Consider the following 22594-nt stretch of genomic DNA (forward strand, 5'->3'; position numbering starts at 1 on the left):
TTGCTCAAGATAGAGACATAAACCTTTCAACCAGAACTTGTCGAGCTTATCTGCTTAAACTGATGAATACAGTGCTTCTACATAAGAAATCTCACCACTAATTTGTGCTGATGAATGATGCTTCTTGCCAAACTACTTTCATTTAAACTCCTAAATCACTCTCTGTAGAATGTACTAAGTGTGAGTGTATGTGTATGTTGTGCATGTGCACTTTTGTTTCAATAGAAATTTTGAAGATTATTTTCATGGAATTATGCTCGGCAAAAAGAACGTAAAATAATTGTTGTTAATCCGTGCTTCTTGAACTCTGAATATGGCGTATTATTAGCTTAATAAAAAATGTTTTATAAATGCAAGGGTGGAATATGATTGCTGTTTAATAACATACAGCAGAGTTCTACTCGATAAAATTTCGGCAAATCTAAGGTAGCACAATTAACGGTCATTATTTTCTAGGTATTGTCGATTTGATTGAAAAGTGAATCTGATGTTAGACTTTAACTTCTGCCCCCTCAGGTGGAACTGACAGGCAGCAGTGTGTTTGATTATGTCCACCCTGGAGACCATGTGGAGATGGCAGAGCAGCTGGGCATGAAACTTCCCCCAGGGCGAGGCATTCTCTCACAGGGTACCGCAGAGGATGGAGCCAGCTCAGCATCTTCGTCCTCACAGTCGGAGACCCCTGAGCCAGGTGGGAATTTGGAGCAGAAAAGGGCAGGGTTGGGGCAGGACCTTTATAAAATGATTGAGCTCTATTCACTGATGCGAAGACCAGAGGGAAAATAGGTCTAGTGATAGTTACAATTCCGTATAATTTTACTGCTGAAATGTTCAGAATGCATCAGGCAAGTATGTTAATTTAACCCAAGAAAATGTCACAAATAGGTTGGTCCTAGTTAAAACAGTGCAATTAGAACAAACATTTTTAGGGAATTGTATTTATCATTCATAAATTTCTCTAGGATACACTTCATATATTATCTCCAATTTACAACACGTATTTATGTGTTTCTATGAATAGATTTATCTTAGATGGTGCTAGATATCTCTTTTTGCTTGGGTTTTTCGAGACTTTTTTGTTCAATATCTGAAGCGTATGAACAGTTTACAGCTGAATGTAACTTTGAATGTGAAGGGAAAACAATGCAGTCATTTTATACAGGCTCACTCGCCCCCTCCATGTTTTAATTAGATGAATCTTGGGGGATTGAACAGAAGCAACATTCCTCATCGGGATGCTTTCCAGACTCCTCACAGACTTTGCATTCAGGATGTTCCCATTTTGATGGTGTTGTACTGATGATAATTTTAGTATTAGGGGAAAATCCATTTATAAATTAAACAAAATGATTTGATATCCATCAGTCCCCTAGTTCATCAAGCTGTTCAAACAGTAGGAAGATTGGCTGGTCTGCTCAGGTCTTCCGAGAGCTCTAGTAATTAGATCTGCTAAGGATTTATTCTTCACTGATTGGGGCTTTAAATTAATTGAAGTCCCACATTTGTGGCATTGTCCTTTTTGTACTATATTTTAGGGGAGATGTTTTATAATCTTACGGGCCAGAGTGGATGAGCAAGAGCAGGAGTGGTTTAAAATGCGAATTTTCTCTGGAGGAGACGAAGAATTTAATGAGAGGTCTGATTAAGAGTCTAAGTTCTGCTTGCTTACTTGGGAAATCATTATTGTACTAAAGAAAGAATGAAAATTTAATACAGCATTCATTTGCTTGTACTGCGGATCTAACACAAAGCTAGTCAGTTAGGGATGCCCATCAATAACTTACAACGTACTGTACATTCGACAGAATTTATTAGATATTCTTCACCTATATGTTTTCAAGAATGATGGTGTATGTGTCTTACTCAGTATGAACATTTTATTTCTCTGCCACAAACTCTGAGTGAAATGCATTCAATTCAGTGATGCTTTTTTGAATGCATTGTTCTCATTGATCCAAAGCAGTTAATTAAAGTCTCCATTTTGGGTACATCTGAACAATTAAGGATCCCCTCAAGAAAATTTCTATTAAAACAGCCCAGTATAATGTACCTACTGCAGAACAAAGATATCACCGTCAACCGTTCAAGATCTCAACTTGTTCTATGGAGGCAAAATCTTTCAATGAAAATTGTACAGCAAATATCTATGCTATTGGCTTCTATATTTACAAAAGCATTGTCTTGGATATGTCTGATGTGGAAGAATGTAGCAAGGCACGAAAACTGCTCATATTTTAAAGTGTCCCCGTTACTTTTACTGTTGTAGCTCAGTAATAAGCTGTTTAGTAATAATATTATTTTCACCTTGATACAGCGAGTTTCTTCAATATTCATAGAGTAATGATCAAATAGAAACAGCAAACCTTCATGTGTACTGTACTGTGGAATTGAAGATAGGCTGCTGTATTAAAGGACTTCACATATATCCGCATCAGTGTTCAATCCATCAGCCTATCTTCAATTCCAAGGTAGAGTACACAGGCATTCACTGTTGCTTGAACAACCACTACTTTAACAAATACATGTTCCAAATGAAGTCAATCAAATTGCCCACATTTTCAAGGAGCTATTTCATTACTTAATTCTTTTCCATGTCATGTTAATATTTCATCACAGAAAATGAAAGTACAGTTGTGAAATTTTGCAGCATCTCCTCACGTCAAACTAAATAGTCAACGGAAGGTGGGAGAGGAATTTTATAATATAGCCAGTGTTGTTGTGAACGTTTACTCATGGATAATTGCATACAATTAAATATTTTTGCATGCATCAAATGAACCATCCATCGGAATCAGCACCCGTGAACATTTTTAGGTTAATGCATTTTTATAAAGTCTTTGAATGCAACACTGAAAAATCAAAGTGCACAGACTGTATCTTTGTGATTGCTAAAGGCAATGCTCCCACTATTTTACCAGCTAGTGGCATTCTTAAATCGAGTAGTTTTTTGTAGTTATGAATAACTAGTTCAGATCTATTTTGAAAAATTAAAGCAGTTTCATAGCACAGTACATTTTAGAACATTTGTGCATTCTTTCAGAAGGCAAAATCTAAATGTTTAACGTGAACAAGCAACAGTCTTGAATCATTCTAAAAGCCAAGAACCTCAGAAAAACACCAGCAATATAGGTTTCTTTGATCAGTTTGTAGTGTATTCCATTCTTCTTTACAATATGCAAACCTGATAGAAGTTTGACACTTTTTTCACCTAATAAATTTGCCTAGATGAATTAGGATAGGTTTTATTTCATCTTTGTAGGAAAAATAACATTGTCAGTTCAGTCCAGTTAATTGCTAGCAAATCACTTTCATAGAATCGGAATTAAAATGTTTAGTCAACTTGTTTACTAGGACTGGTAAAATTCTCTTCAAGCTCGAAGCTTTGATGCGCTCAGTGTTGCATTTTAAAATGACTGAAACCTAAATAATGTTTGACACCAGGAATAAACATAGACATTAGAATAATATTGTCTATGTGGCAATGACACACAAACATAGAAAGACTGATGATGCTTCCACTGGCTTGATCTTTTGTGCATAATGCCTTTTAGTTTGCAGAATCTTCACACTTCTGTGTTCTTCATGTCATTAGTTACCAGTAGGTCAGTCCTCAATTAACACAAGAAAGTTGCAACCTCCGTGGAATGTGAAGTAGCTTTATGCATCAATGCACATCCTCTCCATATGCCTATCTGTGTTGTTTCATGATTTCATCACCTCGAGCCTGCACTACCTTTACATTTCTTTTTAAGTTTCCTGGACCTTTATTAGGGTGTGCGTGTTGAGCATAGATGAAACACGCTTCAGAATAAAGTCTCAGAAATATCCAGGAATAAGCTTATCACAATTGTGATGAAGAATGCAGAGTCCACCTGTCTCTCTGCCACTGTTCTTGTGTGTACTGACCCTATATATTTACACAATTTGATCTTTCCTCTGCGATCAAAGTTGTTAAGAGCCTAGGCCAAAGCTTAGCGTTCCTTCTCCAACCCGTTTCTGACTTGAGACTTTTTCCCATTTCCCTGGAATCAGTCATTGGTGACATCCATCTCATTTTCCTCTTGGATGAACTGAAATCTATTTGGGGACATTGAGATTCCACATGGTGGAACAGGGTTTAGTTACTGTAGTCGTTCTCCACATGTTCATAGGAGTCATGCACTAGCAATTTGCGTCTGTTCCTATACATACAAATCACAAAAAGTTAACATTTGGATCACCTTATGTATCTTCAGACAACACTATTTCTTAGACCTTACTCATTTCAAGTAGGTTATCTATTATGTTCCTTGTTGTTGACTCACAGGAGAGGGAATGTAAATTGTTTTATGCCCTTCTGCCATTTGAACAAATAAACTTGCTAGTGAAAATCCGGGGAGTGGGGTGGTTCTGAAGGAGAAAGAAAAATTATTCGACTTGTTAATTGAATTTTGAACAAAAATGTTTTCAAGCAATCCTCTTTCCATCCTTCCTAGGGACTAATTCACATTTGGGGCTTAAGATTTTAGTTGAATGTTTCTTTCTCCATTCCTTTCCCGCTCCCTCCCAGGTAAATTTGAACCGATGAGGCACACAACAAAGACTGATGTTGTGGGAAACAAGAGGACAGTGAGAATAAACTACAGTGGGAATGCAGATAACGTTAAATGAGTTAAAAATTAAATGCTGGGTTTGTTATCAGCCTATTGTTTGGTTTATAGGACATTCCAATTAGTCCAGTAGGAATTGTGATCACATTAGAGAAGTGAATGTAGAATTTGGTAGGTTTCCCCTGGGGTGTGACGTGTGGAAGACTATTGTTGTAGAATCATTATTCAAAATGGAAATGCCCTTCCTGCAGACTTCAGCAGTAATATAACTTGCTGAAAGCCCTTGGATGTAAACTGTGATAAACCTTGCGTTAATATGCATAACAGTTAGTATTGTTCTTTATTCACATACGGACAGGCTGACCAAAAAGAGAGGAAAAAAATACATTGTTACTGGCTTAATGTTGTCACAGTACTCTATTGGAGGAAGCATTTTTGTGATTAGTATTTTACACACTTAACCCTAACATTAATATTTTTTTCATATTGTTGAGTTCTGTACCTTGCTTCAACCCCTTTTTAGAAATATAACCTTCGACTTTTATAGCTTCAAAGCTGATGTGAATAATGCCAGTTCTTCTGAACCATGATTAAGATTGTTTATTTTACAGTCACAACCCACTTTCATTTACATACCATTTTCAAATGTCCCATAACTCTGATCAATCCCAATTTTGCAATCTTTACCGTTTTCCTGTGTCTTGGGTTTGGAGTTGTCCACATTTTTTCAAATCACACAAGTCTCAGGTCAATTGCTGTATTTAGTAGGTCTGAAATGATTGCAGACCTACAGTTAAAAAGTAGCATTCTACTCTCCAGTCACATTGAGTTCTAAAGTATAGCAGAAAAGCATTTGTCGAAAGATCATTTTTAATCAGATGCAAAAGTGCATCTTCCAAATGTTTTGCATTAGTGGTGCAAATAACGTTCTGCCAAAGTGCCATGCAAATTAATTAAAGTTCACACCAACTGCAGATGGAACACAGGCTTGTTCCATAGGTTTGTTTTATCCATTATATACTTATGTATGAAACTTTATTTTATTTTTTGCCGACTGTTTCTCTAAGTGTATGGTACCATATATATTTGTTTTTCCTTCCTGTGATCACTTAACACTGGATCATCCTTGTTTGTTGCCTTTGTTTGTTGCTAGCTTTCTTCAGCCTGTACGCCAAAGTAGTGGACTTCCCTGCATCCACATTGATACTGCTGTGTAATCATCTGACAGCAGAAATGGGATGGGTTTCTCTGCTGATTTATTGATGCAAAGTGCACCACCCACCTCCTGCAAAATGTAGTTGAGTTCAAGTAAAAAACAAGGTATTTAAACATACAAATAAATCAAGGCTTGAAACCTTTCAAGTTGTTATTATTCAATACACATTTGAGAAAAAACATGCTTTTGTATTAAAAAGCATGATCTGTGACTGCACAATTTTTATTTCGTTCAGAAGCTAAAACTAACGTGAATTTTTTTGTTCAGTTACGGATGCTCAAGCACCATCAGACCTGGCTGCTACTAATTTATATATTTTTAGCAAATATAAAATATTTATTTTGTTTCTGTGTATGATTCTCTGACTATCTAACCCTCATTCTTAATGTGTAGCAGATGTATTTAACCTTGTCCTATATTCGCAGTCTGTTTTGGTTGCTTGTTTGATGCTCTCTTACCTAAATATTCAATTCAGTTGGATTATTTGGGTTTTGTTCAGCATTCGTTATATAATTTTTGTTCAATTAATCTCTGCCTTTTTAAAGTCGGAAGTTCAGGACCCCAAACGTGAAATATTTCCATCTGTTGTTTTAACTGCATCACTTTTATAAAAGCATTTATTTCCTAGTGATACAACAGCCACATTTTAAAGATTCGGTAACTGCACATCACCACATGTGGATCATTTTTAACTGACGTTTAACCAATGATAGGTGATACAAAATTAAATAGTTAAAATATCCATAACTAAGAGGCAGAACCTAGGACACTTTTGAGACCTTTCTAAAGGTCACTGAAGAATAAATGTCACACCTGAGGAGAAACTCATCGGAAAGTGAATAGTTAACTCTAGTTTAGATATTGCATTATTGAGCTTATAACAGAAAATTTGAAAGTATCACACAGCAGTGAGAGAAGTAGAAAGTGCAGAGGAACTTCATATTTGACAGCATTTGGATGGAACAAGCAATAGGGGGAATTTAACCCAACACTTTCATATAGTAATGACAATATTAATAAGAGATGCTCCTCCTCTGTCTAGACACTGAAATTCTACTGGTATTAACACATACTCAACAGTAGGCTGCAAGGCAAACAACTTATGCTCCACTCTACTTTGCGTTTCGCCCACAAAATATGCAGTCAGTTCACTTTACAGTGTATTCTGTGAGTTTTGAGACGTCTCAAAGTCGTGATAAGGCACTATATCAAATGCAAGGATTATTATTTTTATTATTAATAGTCACATGGAAGATGGTGCAACCTGTGAGAGTTGGATAGCCACATAACCCATATTGCCCTCCAATTTTTTTTAAAATGGGAAGTGTCCCTGCAACACAGCCCTCCATTTCAAAGCAAGCACATTAAGGTTTGTATCTCCATACCACTCATTCAGTGCAAGCAGCCCTCTCTTTTCTAGATCACTGTGTTGCACATCTCTAATGTGTTTCTATTCTCCAGGTCTTATGATAATAATAGTAATCTTTGGATTTAGTATAGGACCTTATCATGTCAAAAGAATGTCTCAAGCATTTCACAGGATTTACTATGCAGCAGCTCACTTGGGCATAGCAGTGTCCCACAAACAGCCATGAAATGAATGACCAATTTTATTTAAGGGATTGTTGGCCAGGACACTGGGAGAAACTCCCTTCATGTTTCGAATAGTGCCATGGGATCTTTAACATCCACCTGAACAGGCAGACGGGAGCTCAGTTTTGACATCTCATATAATATATCCCCAACACCTCATTTGGAGTGTCATCTTGGACCATGTGAGTTCAAGTCCCAACGTGGGATTGGCACCCACACCTTCTGACTCAGAGGGGAGTGTGCTACCAGTGAGCCAGGCTGACACACCATCCCAAACTTTCAAAGTATTTTCTCCCAAAGGCAGACAATCTGGCTTTGTTGATTTGCATGAGTTGTTTGAAGTGGGAGAGTTCACCTATTGTCCTCTGCACCTTCTGGTTGTGGTGCAATATTCCCATTTGAAAGTAGGAGTGATGTTAGTTGTGTTCTAGACCATGATAAATCCATCAACTTGGTTTCCGAGCTCATAATTTGAATAACCTTGCTATTACATGTTACATTCCTTTTGATATGATTTGTAACATTTCACTTTGACTGTAGTTTACAACTTCAACTTTTCCTAATATGTATGTCCTATCACTTCAAGATAATTGGCAAAAGAACCAGAGGGGAGATGAGGATAATTTTTTTTTACACAGAGAGTTGTTACGGTCTGGAATGCACTGCCTAAAAGGTTGATGGAAATAGATTCAATAACAACTTTCAAAAGGGAATTGGATAGGTACTTGAAGAGGAAAAATTTGCAAGGATTATGGGGAAAGAGCTGATTAAGTAGCTCTTCCAAAGAGTCGGCACAGGCACGGTGGGCCGAATGACCTCCTTCTGAGTTATAATATTCTATGATTCTATATAACCGTGGCACCCTAGTGCTTTTACATTATGTAGTTTCCTTTGCATCTCCTGTCTTATCCTCTGAGTACTGTTATCAGTCATTGTTGGTCACACAGTTGCACACTAGTAAGGAATACTTTGTTTGTTACAGGCCACAGGTTCTCCCCTCAAAATAAACCTCATCCAGCTTTTTCACATTTGCTATTCAGTCTGATTCACTTTGGGACCCAGATTTAAATCTAAATCAGGCGTGATGGATCAGTCTTCTCTGTCTACTGACTGTTAACAATCCTCTGTGACATAAGACTGGACACAAAATTCCTCACAATTTAGCACTAAATTGGCAATCTCACTCTGATAAGCCATAAGTGGTAAAATTCCCAATGGTGCAGAAGGAGGTACTTCTGTGAGATTGGGGTTAAGTTTGTTTTCGGGACAGGGTAAATGGTGCTTTGCTCTGCATCTGGCCGTGTCACACCTGAGCTGAAAAGGCTTATTGCTAACACCAGAGTAACAAAAACTGAAATAGGTTCCATTCCCCTGAGCTGACGTATCTCACCTTGCTGAGCACAGTAAGATGTAAACTTAAAAGGAAGGGATAAAACACCTGGCAGGTGAAAAACACGTGTTACGTGGGTCTTTTGACACTTTTAAAATATAATAACAACAATCCTTGCGTTTGATCTAGCAACTTATCACTTCTTCAAGACGTCTCAAAGCGCTTCACCGAATATATTGTGAAGTGGATTGACTGTGTGTTTTGTAAACATGTAAACTTCTTCAATCCATGGTCATGTGTGAGAACCTAAAGATGATTGCATTTGGGAAATGTTTGCATAATATATCTTGAAATTTTCTTCAGAAAAATCTACTCCTGGAACTTCAAATTTAAAAAAAACATAAACAGTTAGATATTGTAGCCACACTGTTTGCAAAACAAGTGCTGATCCTCTGGATACAGGAACATAAACTGTACTTATATACTCACCCCCTCTCTGTCCACCCTCCTCCCCACACCCGTACCTTTTTATTTCGTACCTCAGCTATACTTGCATCAAGATGCAATGTGCCTAGAGTACTTATAACCCTATAATACTTGTAAAGGATCATGATTAAATTAGGCCTCATTGTGTTTTTCGAATGTAAATGTGATCGAGTAACTGCTCCAACTTGTTTCCATAAATTTCCTGCTGAGATCATAAAAGCCAAATTTACTAATGTAATGAGGTCTTATTTAATAAAATTGAAGGTTATACAAATTAAAAGTGCTTTTCTGCCAGGGTAGAAGGATTGTATTATATTTTGTCATCAGCACTATGGACTTCTTAAAGTATGTAATTCTTTAAAATGATATTTATATTAAGAGCTTTTTCCAAAATAAATGGTAGTTACCTGCTAATGTCTAAAAACCCAGTATCAAGGTGTCTGCAATGCCTCTAAGGTTCACAAGAGGCACTTTATTCCATAAAAGTCGCACTACAACCGTTTTTCCTACAAATCATTTCCAAACTGAGCAATTATTTCTCACTGAAAGTAGTGTAAATTTCTACAAATGTGAATAGTTCTACAATAGTTCTGCATGACATTTACATTCACTTTACTAGTTAGTTAATAATTATTTTTTCATACAATTTGATGCATCAAATCTGGAATTTTCAAATATTCCGTGATACGTGTTCCAATATTTAAAATAAGGGAAATGAACGAGAAATATAACTGGAATTTGTCAACTTTTCAAAAAGAGAAAATAGTTTTTTTAAAAAACTAGTACATGTTAGCAGGGAAAAAAAGAATTATTGTCGATTTATTTTTATGAATTCCATAAAAGCCTGTAATTTCTGTGATAAATAATTAATGGCACTATTTTATTAGATTTGATGAATTCATCAGAATCCTAGTTTACTTGCTAGTTTGTCCCAGACTATAGTCATGAATCTGTCCTATTGTTTTATATGACACTTGGGTTGAATTGATGGCCCTTTGCAGGTCAACTTATGTTACAACAACATTTAGTTCAGATTTCATTTAACGTTTAAGATGTATGAATGCATTAGATGATTAAAAAGAATTCATCTTGCAGTGTACATAAGGTAATTATTTATGGTAATCTAAAAGCATATTGAATAGCATCATAGAACAGAATGAATCTGGAGTGAAGCAAACAGGTTTTATTCACATTACAAGATCTGATTGTTTTGAAGTGCAAGAAATATTGATTCAGTTGGCTTCAAAATGCCATGTTAAAAATACTCAAAAGTTTCATACACTTTTTAAAAACCAGCAAGCATGTTCTTAATGTTGTCTCTGTGTTCAAAAAATACCGTAACTGTTTTGAAAACGTTTTTTGTGTGAGAATATATCAGCAAAGTAACCAAAGAAACAATAGGCACAATAACATTTAGATCATAAACATAAAGTTAAAAGTTTCTCAAATATACTGTGACATAGTATAATTGATAAAATAAGAATTTGTTTAATGACCCTTACAGGCAATCAGCCACTTGTGAAATCTGCATATTAATAGCCTTTCAGTTAAATTTAAAATAAATCATCTTTGATTACCACCATGAGTGGTTCTTTGATTGACACATGAAGAACTAAACATATGCAAAAATTACAGTGTTCCAAATATTAATACTTATTTAATGCAATAAAATCTATTGCTACAGATATACAAATACTGTTTGGTAGATAAAGCAAGTTGAGATGCAGCAGTTTTAAACTAAACCACTATTCCAATGATCTTAAATGGCCTATGACCTCTCATCTAATATATTGTTAATGCTTCACTTTCTGATAGCGAGATATTGGATATATCTCTTAATGTAAATAGTAGTTTGTATGACTCCTGCAGATGGCCTTAAAGGGAGTCTAGTACTCAAACTGCAGTTCCAATCACAATATGTAATATTCGGTAATATCTCATGCGCGGTTTTAGGATGTCTATCACAAACTCTGCGATTCTGATTCAGTATGTCTTAAGAGTTTATTTCTTCCAATTTTAATGCAAGACTTTTATCTGTTTGTGCCCAATCTCCCTGAATAGGCATTCCCTCTCTTTTCTCCAAGAATACTTTTGGTGCAGTGTAACTACAGTCAGAAAATCAAAACAGTTAGACCCAACCTTACTTTCATAGCCCATTCTTTACCATGTAGCAAGCATAGTTATTGATCTTACCAGCCTGTGCTAATAATGGTGAACTCCATTATAAGGACACAATCCCCAGATCTGACTATCAGCAGAAATGTGTGTCTTAGGTATCCTCTATCCACCTAAACGTACATACAGGTATGCGATGGAAACCTTCTTTTACCTTATGCAATGGCCTATGAATTGATTGATCAAAACTATCTGGCAAAACTCTATTGTGGGAAAATTATGCCAGGAAATATATATCCAGACTATAGTGAATCCAAGAGGTTTATACGGTGGACTCATATTCCCCTATGAGTCTCAGTCATAGTTTCTTACTGGTTTACTACTGGTAGCTGTGCAGAGATCCTGGATACTGTATTGTCAGTTTGGACATTCCAACTCACACTGCACAGATTGATACAGTACACTGTCTTACCCCCTCTTTAGCTTCCTCTTGCTTTTACCTTACTCACTTATAACCAATTCTTATTGTGATTTGTAATGCTGTTATTTTCAATGCGCTGTGGTTTACAATTTTATCGTGTCATCAAATGCAAGGATTATTATTATTACAATTGACATTACAGTCTCATTTAAAGATCCCAATTGAAATCTCCATGTTTAGACTCCATATACTGTATATTAAAAACTGTGACAGATACATGAGCCATTTTCAAATAGTTATAAATGCTCCACTCTTGCATTTTATCGTGTCATCTGAACCTCTCAATAAGATCGCTTTTCTGTAGCGTTAATATATCGAGTAATGTCTATGGGGTGTCTAAATAGGATAAATTTACACAATTAATATCTGCGACTTTTGTGGATGGAAGTGATATTTTCAATGCCCAGGAATCCAGTAGCGAATCGCAATAAAAATGAACAATGAAACTCACGTCATATAATATTTTGCAAAATGTGTTTAAAACAAAAACAGCTTAATATTGAGAATATCACACAGTTGTCAGAGTTTGTTTAGCTAAAAAAACTAGCATAATTTGTACAATAGCACCTCCATGATTTATGGACCATTCTTTCTCGTGAAATAGTTCTGGTATTGCACCGTCACTTCCGCCCTCTAACAAACGAATGCCCTGTTTTTACTCAGGATAAATATTGCTTCCTGCAATAAAGTAACGTGGAACAGGCACCTGAGTTATAATCATTGCATTGAGTGGGATTGAGAGCAGCTCCGCAACTAACTGCCTACAGAACTCTATCTGTTTTTCATTTTTAGTCTTCGGGTCCGAACATTGATTGTCCAGCGCCCTGGGACGTCCTCCTGACGTGAAAGGAGCTATACAAAATGTAATTTTGTTGTTGTTATGAAAAGCCAAGTAACGCAATCAGCTCATTAATAACATTAAGATATAGTCCATTCAGTAGTGTCCAAGAATGTTTTAGGGACCATTTCTGAGCAAGGCCTAAATTGATTTGAACACATTGCATTTATCCTGCAGCTGTGCAAATTGGCTTACTGCCAAAACCACCACCTGACAGTGTAAACACAGCACAGAACTCCTGAGCATTCATCGCCACAACCCTGCATTATCATGGGATGGCTCCAACCCTGTGGTATTGCACTGTGGATCACATTCATTTTCACTGCTACATGTAGACTACTTCAAAGTAACTAGGGAAAAAAAACAGGTGTCTTGGGTGTTTAGATATTCTGTGGACCAGGTGTAAAGCCAAGCCACGTGGGTTTCTGCATTCCTGATTGCCTTCCTGGAAGGTTTTATTCAGCTATTTTTCTTCACCTTCACTGGAGTTGTGACTTATCAGAACTGAATTACTCCTGACGTGAAAGGCACTATACAAATGTAATTTTGTTGTTGTTGTTGAATACCTACCAAACTTTCACCTTTCGATGGCAATGTTCAGTACTGAACTGGTGGAGTTGGGCTGTTTTGTCCATAGCAATTGACACGCTGCATTTATTTCATTTCAATTTGTTTTCTAACCAGAGTGTTTTTAATAATAATAATCCTTGCATTTGATGTAACGCCTATCACGCCATTGAGACTTCTCAAAGCCCTTCACAGAATATATTGTAAGGTAGATTGACTGTGTATTTTGTGGGCGAAATCACCTTGTTCTGAGATTCTCGAGAATCCATGGCCAGCAGATAAATGAAAGGAGGTGGAGGATCACCGTTGAGTCAGTTGGAGACTCAGAAAGCAGTTAAACAATTTCATATGAGGGAACTACATTCCCTTTAACTTTAACTGCTGCTTCGACTGAATCCTGTGAATCAGCTACAGTGCCAATTGACATTTACACAGCTTTTTAAATGGATGTAAAAGTATTGCGTGACAGAACGACTTTACACATCCACTGACAGGAGCAAGCGACCCCTGGTCATTCATTGCATAGCAATTGACGTGTGTTTTTAAAGCTTTCTGCCAGAGGAACTATTTGAGCAGAAACTAGTTGGGTGAAGAGTTGGAAAATGCTTTTTGCACTTTGTATGACTGAATACAATTTGTATTGCTATATTAGTTAAGCAATTTTTTGAACTCGGAATCTAAGTCCCATTATTATGACATCTACGCCCATTTCTACCATTGACAAACCATTGAGTAGTAGAGGACAGTGAATTTGCTTCTTTGTCTGAACAGGAAGGGCATCATGCAGCATATACACAAAGAAAACAATTCACTCATTCTCCTGGCAGATCGACGGGAAATGTTTTGTTTTATATGACCATATTACACAATGGTCATCTTAACACAACAATATTTTTCAGTGGTTTGTGACCTCGGGCAGATTGCGGAGTGACAGACATGCAATCCCAACTTGATTTCATTTCCTGAAAAAAAATTGTGAAAAAAATCTGATAATATATTATAGGGTGGAACTACATATTCAACTACATATTCAACATAATGTGCCCGCAGTGTGACTATTTCTACACCTGGATATCCGTCATCTCATTCTGCTTTCTGTAGGCTTTTGGCCAAGTGCTGCAAGTGACATTATTAACAGCTCCCTAAATACTTTGCACAACACAAATATTAAAACCTTTCTGCTTCCTGTCTGACATTTGCTGTACAGCTAAAAGTGCAGTAAACAGAGACTTAATGCCTGGGGATCAAAGTGTAAAATACATTTATAGAGCAAGAAAGGTTAGCTTTACCTGGCTTCACATTTCCACTGCATTAATATGGAGAATAAGCACTGCAGATCTTGACTTGATTTCTTACAAAGAGCAAATGTTCAGTCAGTGTTTTCAATTGTGTTTCAGATTGTGTCTCTGTCATGCTTATCAAATACACTGCAATTCTGAGCATGATTTTGTATTATATTCTTGGTTATTTTGCTCCAACATTTCAGAAAGCACAGGTGAATAATTCCACAGATGGTTGATGTTCTGTGTTTCCAATCTAATAAAATGTTGAGCGGTTTAAATTTTAATGATAAATTCATTTAAATGCTGCTGAATTCCATTTATTTAAGAACCAGAGCTGAGCAAGGTGGAGATTTAATCTTGCCACTGCCCCCTTGAGGATTTACACAATTACTGCTGTTTGTTGCAATCCCAGGATTTCAATGCATTCAGTTTTGTTGGTCTCGTAATTCTGGCGAAGAGATAACTGCAAATGGCAAATAATTCAGTCTGGAATAAACTGAGAAAATATCACCAAGGCCTTTTCTGTGACACAATTTGTCAAATCCTCTGATAGGAAACAAATTCTATTCATAAAGATTTTATTTTTCGGCTCTGTGTGATTCAATAGCAATTCAATTATGGTTTTCTGAGATAGTAAGCCCAGAAAGGGAATCCAGTCTGACAAGAAATATGACAGGACAGTTACAGAGTGTTTATGCAATTAAACTTTCAGTGACAATACATGTAAAATGATGAATGTGTGGGTGTAGGTATATGTGCACAAGCAATGCCCCGCAAGTATTGCACATTTTTCATTATTATACAACTTCTCAGATCTTTCAAGAATTGCCTGGAGTGAAGTACTGCAGCATGTTAACCATTCCATTTTTTAAGCTGTTCCTGATGTGCCATTGAAAGAGTATCTATTTTATAGGAATGCTCAAAATTGGAGACATTTTAAATTAAATAAAAAAGAACAGACAATGAGTTTCAATTCTGCTACTGAACATTAAAAAATATATCAATTGAAGAAAAATGTTTTCCCCAATAATATTGATTCGACAACACAATCCTGATAAATTTGCGTTGCATGTAAAATTAAATTTTCATTTAAATTATCAAGTGTGTTAATACTAATAAAACAGCATTTAACATCAAAAGGGAATTTAATATCTATATAAAGCAGAAAATAACTATTTTAAATGGACTGAGTTAGAGTAATGGAGGTTGGCAGGGTTATTTATTATATATGCTCACAAGAGAAATTCAGATGAGGAAAGCCATTCAGTATATTTTACATGGTGCTTGATCTCGGTCTTCCAAAATTCCAACGATGTCATCTTCCCTCTACACGACCAAGCTGTTTCTCAAATGATTACTGGCCTCGAGTACTCTGCGATAACCAATTCCAGTTGTTAATTTTTTAGTGGCTGGCCTTAATTTTTTCTTCACAACCATAATACTGACCTGCTGATTTTGTATTATCTTGTTTGAATGGATGTTCAAGGTAGTATTTAAAAATAGAAGGGGGTTTCTCCAAGTGCCCTGGTCAACAAGTAGTGAAGCTCCTTAAGACATCCTCCTGACATGAATGGCACAATATCAAATGGCTTTGGTAAGTGCCTCAGAGCCTCATTCAGGAAAATTCCATTTACATGCTTCCCAAGGTACTTGATGTAGTTTGCATTTTATTCACCTCAAAAGGCTGACGTGCTGAATGGACACAAGGTCTTCTTTTCCCAAGTGTGGTACTCAATTGGTTGAGCTACCTGGAGATATCAGGGCATTTGGCTGCGATCCTCCAAATAGCTCTCAATCTCGCTGAGACATTGTGAAGGAGTGGAAATTGAAGGAGCAATGTCGAACTGATGCTGGGCACTTTTTAATGCTTCGGTATGGACCAGTGTAACCATGCAGCAAGCCTCAAACACGGCTTCTCAAACTTTGCAAAGCAAACAAAGAAAAGAAAAAAAAATGCCAATAATAACAAAATAATAAATAATAATCCTTGCATTTGATATAGCGCCTTATCACATCTTCGAGATGTCTCAAAGTGCTTCGCAGAAGCACTGTGAATTGACTACATTTTGTGGGCGAAACGCGGCAGCCAATTGCACACAGCAACGTCTCACAAACAGTTGTGGATTGAATAACCACATTTTTTTTAACTATACCTGTTCTTGATCACTATCCAGTGCACCTACCTGAAGTGTAAGTTTGGAAATGTTGAGCAAGAATAGGATTGGCTTAGCTAAGATACCCCATATTTGGATGAACTGACAACTTCTCAGCTCGCACATGAGAGAAGACGAGCTCAATCTAATCTTCAAATAGCAATGAAAAAATTCACCGAGGTGTTCACAAGGTGAGGTTATTATATCTCAATACTCTGCCACTTCTCAGCAAAGAACATATTTATTTCATCGGTGACTGGATATAAACTGTTATCTCTAAGTCGTTCACTTCAGGTGAAATTAAATTGGTGTTTTAGTTTTGAAAATAGTTAATCCCATTAAGCCGGAATGAATATTACAGTATCAAGATATTTATTTCCTCCTACTCAGTAAATTTATTCAACTTGCTTCTGTTTTGTTCTTCGACATAATTATTTCTAAGTATGAACCCAAATGATTTCCTCATGGACCATCCTGTCTCAGACTAAGTAAGAGAACTGGGCTGGGATAATTCACAGAATTCCTCAGGGGTCATGTTCTCTGTTTTTTTCAAGGACATTTTTATTACAAAGCTGATGAAATTTGCATATTAATTCATTTCTTTCATTTTTTAAGATTAAATGTTGTCAACATGTATCAGTGCAAGTCTTTGACAGTGCTGATGAAATGGGTCAGTCAAGCTTGAACGTTTTAGAGCAAAGCAGCCACCTGCAACCCAAACCCCTCGTGTGGTTTGATAGCACTAATGCAGCCTGATTTGAGAAAGCAAGTGTATTAGAGAGGGTGAAAAAGAATTAAAATGATCTGTGACACTCTATTCATTTATACATCACACACGTCCTTTATTGAAATGAAATGTTTCGCCCACAAAATACAGTCGATCCATTTTACAATATATTCTGTGAAACGCTTTGAAACGTCTCAACAATGTGATAAGGCGCTATATCAAATGCAAGGTTTATTATTATTTTCTCTTACACTCCTGCAGAATATAGATTTTTCAGAAATTGAGTAGAGTTCAGACTAAAACATTTTGAGATACAAGAAGAGTAGTTATTTAAAAAGTATGCTGTAATGTAATCTGCTGTTTGAGTTATCAAAAAATTAATTTTGTGAAATAGTAACAGTCCTCCAAATCAATAATTTCAATCCTGCAAATCTATATTTATTAACTAAGCTTTAAACAATATTGCCCAGTTCATCACAACCTAATTATAGGCACCAGTATGATTTGTTTCCCCTCTGCAGGAAGAAGGACAGCAAAGAGAATTTTAATAAGAGCAAATGTTTTTTAAAAAATTGATTTGTACGAAACCCATATTTTATTTAAACCTAAATCAAAAAAAATTACAGCAACATGAAAGCGTATTTATAAAAGGAATAAAAGTGTGTACACACGCATCTGATTAATTTGGATAAATTCAGTCCTGCTGGAGAATCACAGCACAATTTTCAAGATGTAGCTTTTACTTTAAGACTCTGGCAGGCTTGCATTTCTATAGCTGATAGCAAGAGAAATACATCAACAATAATTAATCTATTTCATTAACTACTTTGCTGCTGGGAGAAATTTCAACCCAATGCTAAAGGGGAGCTTAGATTGTTTATGTATACTGCATTATCATAATTCGTTACCAATAGGGGTATTGGACTAGAGCTACACCTGAATCCATTATAAATTTAGTGAGTTATAAATGTCTGCAACTGCACAAGCTCGCACAGACACATACACACAAATAGCAGTTCCATGTGTAAGCATGCACACAAATACTTTCATTTGATACAGTGCCTTTCACAGCACGAACTTTGTAAAGTGTAGTCACTGTGTATTTTTGGAGGCAAACATGGCAGCCAATTTGCACACAACAATGTCTTACCAACAGCCATGAAATTAATGACCAATTTTATCTAAACGATTGATGGTTAGGACACTGAGAGAAATTCATTTCTCTTTTGAATAGTGCCATGGGATTTTTTTCACGTCCACCTCAACAGGCGAAAGGGACTTTTGTTTAACATCCCATCTGAAGGACATCACCTCCTGCAATGTAGCACATCCCCAGCACTGAATTTGAGTGTCAGCCTAGATTATATGAGTTCAAAGTCCTGACATGGAGTGCTACCAACTGAGCCTTGCTGACAATTGTATTCACGAGCACATACACACTCATGCACAGATTTGTACATGAATACACAAACAGACACATTATTGCATGGAAATGTCCCTGGCAAATCCTCCTTCAAAATTTTCCACAGTGCAGAAGGATGAAATACTCATCGACTAATTGGAATATGTAATGACAACCGTCAGTTTCAAGCTAAATGATAATGTTTTGCACATTCTGCTGCTGATATTATAGAGCCAACACAGTCTCATTCCTGCAAGAATAACTAATGCCGAGAACCAACCAAGGATAAATGTATTTGGGAATAGTTTGATCTCTAATTCAGTTGTGAGTGATTACTCACAGACGTTTAATTCTGAATCCTCATCCGTCACCATACAACTATGTGCATATTTCTTTCTTCCAGTTATCCCACTTAAGTAACTCCAAGGAGGCTTCCCCTGATTACTCTACCTTTTCTTTATGGTGTTCTATATGGAGTTCAGTTCAGCAGCAGATTGCTTAACCTCGGCTTCTCTTTGCTTCCATAAATAAAAAACAAACCTTTGGATTAAATATGCAGCTCTGCCCGCTTTTTGTCCAAATAGCAACCTTCCTATGGCAAAAAAAAGTGGCCGCAGACAACATGCATGGCTCAGACCCTTTGCAACTGGCCACCCACACTCTTTGCAGATTTAGCAGTATTTGCCATGACCCTGGCTTCTCTTTTAACATGTTAAAGTCCAAACAAAAGAAAAAGCAAAGTACAGAATGGTGGCCGTACAATTTTTTAAAATTCCATATTTGTACCTTTTGGGCTGTGAAAATACTTCACACGAATGAGCAGAGTAGCTTCATGAATAAGAAGTGCTACCTCTAAAAGCTGCCTCTGGGTCTGAGCATAATCGAAGTATGAGCAATGAGTACTGTAGAGTGGATTACAATCCCAAGCGCAAAGCACTGCACCCTGTTTAAAGCAGATTCCACTGAGTTCTATTTCACCTCCTCCTTCCCACGCCAAGATTTTCAGATTTGCTATCTGTGCGCTAAAATTATTATAAAACAAGTAAATATGTATTTTCTTTTAGGAATACAGTACTTCAAGCAGTAAAATCTACATACTTGATAACATCTTCTTAGTATATAAAAAAAGTCCCAATTTGTTATTTATGTCACTGTTTTTTGGTCAGCTGGGTGTCTTGACACCTGTGGAAACCCAGCACCAATCTTAAGAGTATCCAAACCAAACAGAGTTCCATGCATCCCACCTACATAATTCCTGAGATATTTTTTGGAATGGAATGCACATCCTACTTACCTAATTCCAGAGATTGTTTGACGCAGATTGGCAAGAACCAAGGCTTGGGAACACCAGAGTGTGCCTTGGGCCACTGCTGGATTCTAACCAGCTACAACTGCATAGCTTGCATAGAAAACACTGTCTGGCAAGCTTTCCAGCAGCTTGTCCAGCTAGGACTACTATATTAGGACTTTGCAATGAGAACAAACTGTGTGCTTCTTTGCTTGACCACAGACTTCTGCTGAGGCAAGGAACAGAGATGCAAATAGGACAAAATGAAGTGGGAACTTATTGTAATACCTGCATAAACAAATAAATAAAACTTTGTCTCCAACCCAGCCTCATATCCATAGCAAGGTGTGATTGTGTTATGGAGGCCACTTCTGCATTAAATGTTCCGGATTGGATATTAGCTGTCAATCATAGGGGATGACATTTTTTTTAATTGGAAACTGAAAAGATTCTTCTCCTGCTTGAAGTGAAGTAAATACGTTAAGATGTGACTGCGTTGATACATCTTATCCAGAGCATCATATCAAGTCTAGCTCTCTGTCTACACGTTATATTTCACTATACATTGTATTCCTTCAACCCCCATAGGTGCAGTTCTATCCCATTAGATGCAGTATTTGCTACAGTTTTTGTTGTTTACTACGAAGAAAATCGCTCCCTAAAGGAATGAGTGCTATAGTTACTGTGCCAGGCCAGTAAATGAAGACGTGTTGAAATTCCTCTTTTTTCTTTCCCCCCACTCTTCCAAAGATTCACAAGTTAAACTGCTCCTATATCATCCTCTGCAGTTAAGTCTCTACCTCTGTTTCCTAACTCTTGGAGTGCCCTGCAGTGCTTATTATTTTTAGTTTTCCACTTTGTGTGTTTGCCCCAAGCCAATGCATTTTCTTAGTCCCGTTGAGTTGTTTTGTCATTGCCCCCTTCAGGCACATTAAGATATCTAAACAGACAAGGAACATAATAATAATAATCTTTCTATTTTATATAGTGTCTTATCACATTGAAACATCCCAAAGCATTTCACAGGGTTTATTCGTAAACTGTAAGAAATGCAGTTGTAGGCATGTATATTTTAGTGACCATAAAATGGGTTTTAACGATTAAACATTACAGAATATTTAAAATTGAGTCCTTCTTTTCAATTCCCTCGGTATGATACCATAATACTTTATAACAGGCGTTATATGTATATGTAGCGTTATATATGTAGCGTTGTATATGATACCATTTGCAGTTTAGAGGAACTCTGTTTATATAAACAAACCTGAAAATCATGATTGAAATTACCTCAGAGCTTATTTCAAGGACGCAAAAGGTCAGATTGGCACACATTTGACAGAACTGTTGTTCATTATAAATGGTTTGTTACATGGTAACATATAATTAAGGTAATGGTTGGAGTTGCAAAGACAGAATAGGCTACAGCAGTTGTTTGATTGTAGTATGGGTCAGAAGATCATACGTTTCTACATGATGTATTCACATTAGATTAGTGCTTCAGTGAACAGGATATAAAATAAATTGCAGCTGTTTCTGTTAATTCTTGCCAGAACCCAGATCTTGCTCTCTGGTCTTTAATTTGTTGAGAATTTGCAAGTTGAAAAAAAAATGATTGTATTACTTTGGTGAAGCACCAAATTGAATTTTTTTCAATTATTTTGTTATATTATTGAGTGTTCAGGAAGCGCTCGGAATTCAAATGAACTAAGTATGGCAGATGAAAAGAAAGAAGAATCTGGTTCTGGCTATAAGTACTTCTTGTGCAGTGCAGCATAAAGATGTTTCAGATCATGTACAGAAAAAAGCCATTTGTTAATAGAACAAACTGTAAGAACCAAACAGCCCCTTTCTCTAATCACTCCTATTAAGCAAAGATAATTAAAAACGCCTTTACTTATTCTAGCTAGTAGTAACATGTCCTGAAAGTGAGCAAGAACAAAAGTCATTAGACTGTCTGTCCTGCAGCAGAGGGTTTCCATTAGTCAGTAAGAGGACATAGAACTAACCTTTAGGCATAATCTGCACCCATTGAGTTCCTTATGATGGGTTTTATTGTATGGCAGTAATATTTTGTCCACTGAGTTTCTTATGATGGATTCTACAATATAATATTACAATACCAAACTGGCCCACTCAGCTCCTTTTGATAGGTTCCACTGTGTGGATATAGTAATTTGCCTCCTGAGCTCTGTATGAACAGCAATTGTATATTACCCCACAGAGCCTCCTGTGATGCTTCTACTGTATGGTAATAGTAAAAATCGCAAAACAAAATGCCACATTAAGCTTTTTACACTGGGTTCTATTGGGTGGATGTAGAAAATTGCTCCTCAGGATTATTTCTAAATAAAATATCAGTACAGTAGTAGGCAAAAGCATTCAGCTATGGTTGTTGGTGCTATTAGATGGCAATGGTAAAGAGCCCCATTGAGGTTGTTACACTGAGTTCTGCTTGGAATGAAATGTGGATGAACATATTGGTACTATTAATAATATAAATACAAATAAATTAATCATTTAAATTAA

The 22594-nt window shown here is 36.5% G+C and overlaps 1 protein-coding gene across 1 annotated transcript in view; it reads left to right on the forward strand.

Moving 5' to 3' along the window:
* LOC103178557 (neuronal PAS domain-containing protein 3) overlaps window positions 1-22594 on the forward strand; it is a 328481-nt gene that overhangs the window by 267910 nt on the left and 37977 nt on the right. Inside the window, exon 6 of the mRNA XM_007893378.2 lies at window positions 517-691. Within this exon, the coding sequence (XP_007891569.1) occupies window positions 517-691 (175 nt within the window). The remainder of the gene's footprint in view (window positions 1-516; window positions 692-22594) is intronic.

The sequence above is a fragment of the Callorhinchus milii genome, unplaced genomic scaffold (assembly GCF_018977255.1).
Source record: "Callorhinchus milii isolate IMCB2004 unplaced genomic scaffold, IMCB_Cmil_1.0 Scaffold9, whole genome shotgun sequence".
In the NCBI taxonomy this organism is placed as follows: Eukaryota; Metazoa; Chordata; class Chondrichthyes; order Chimaeriformes; family Callorhinchidae; genus Callorhinchus; species Callorhinchus milii.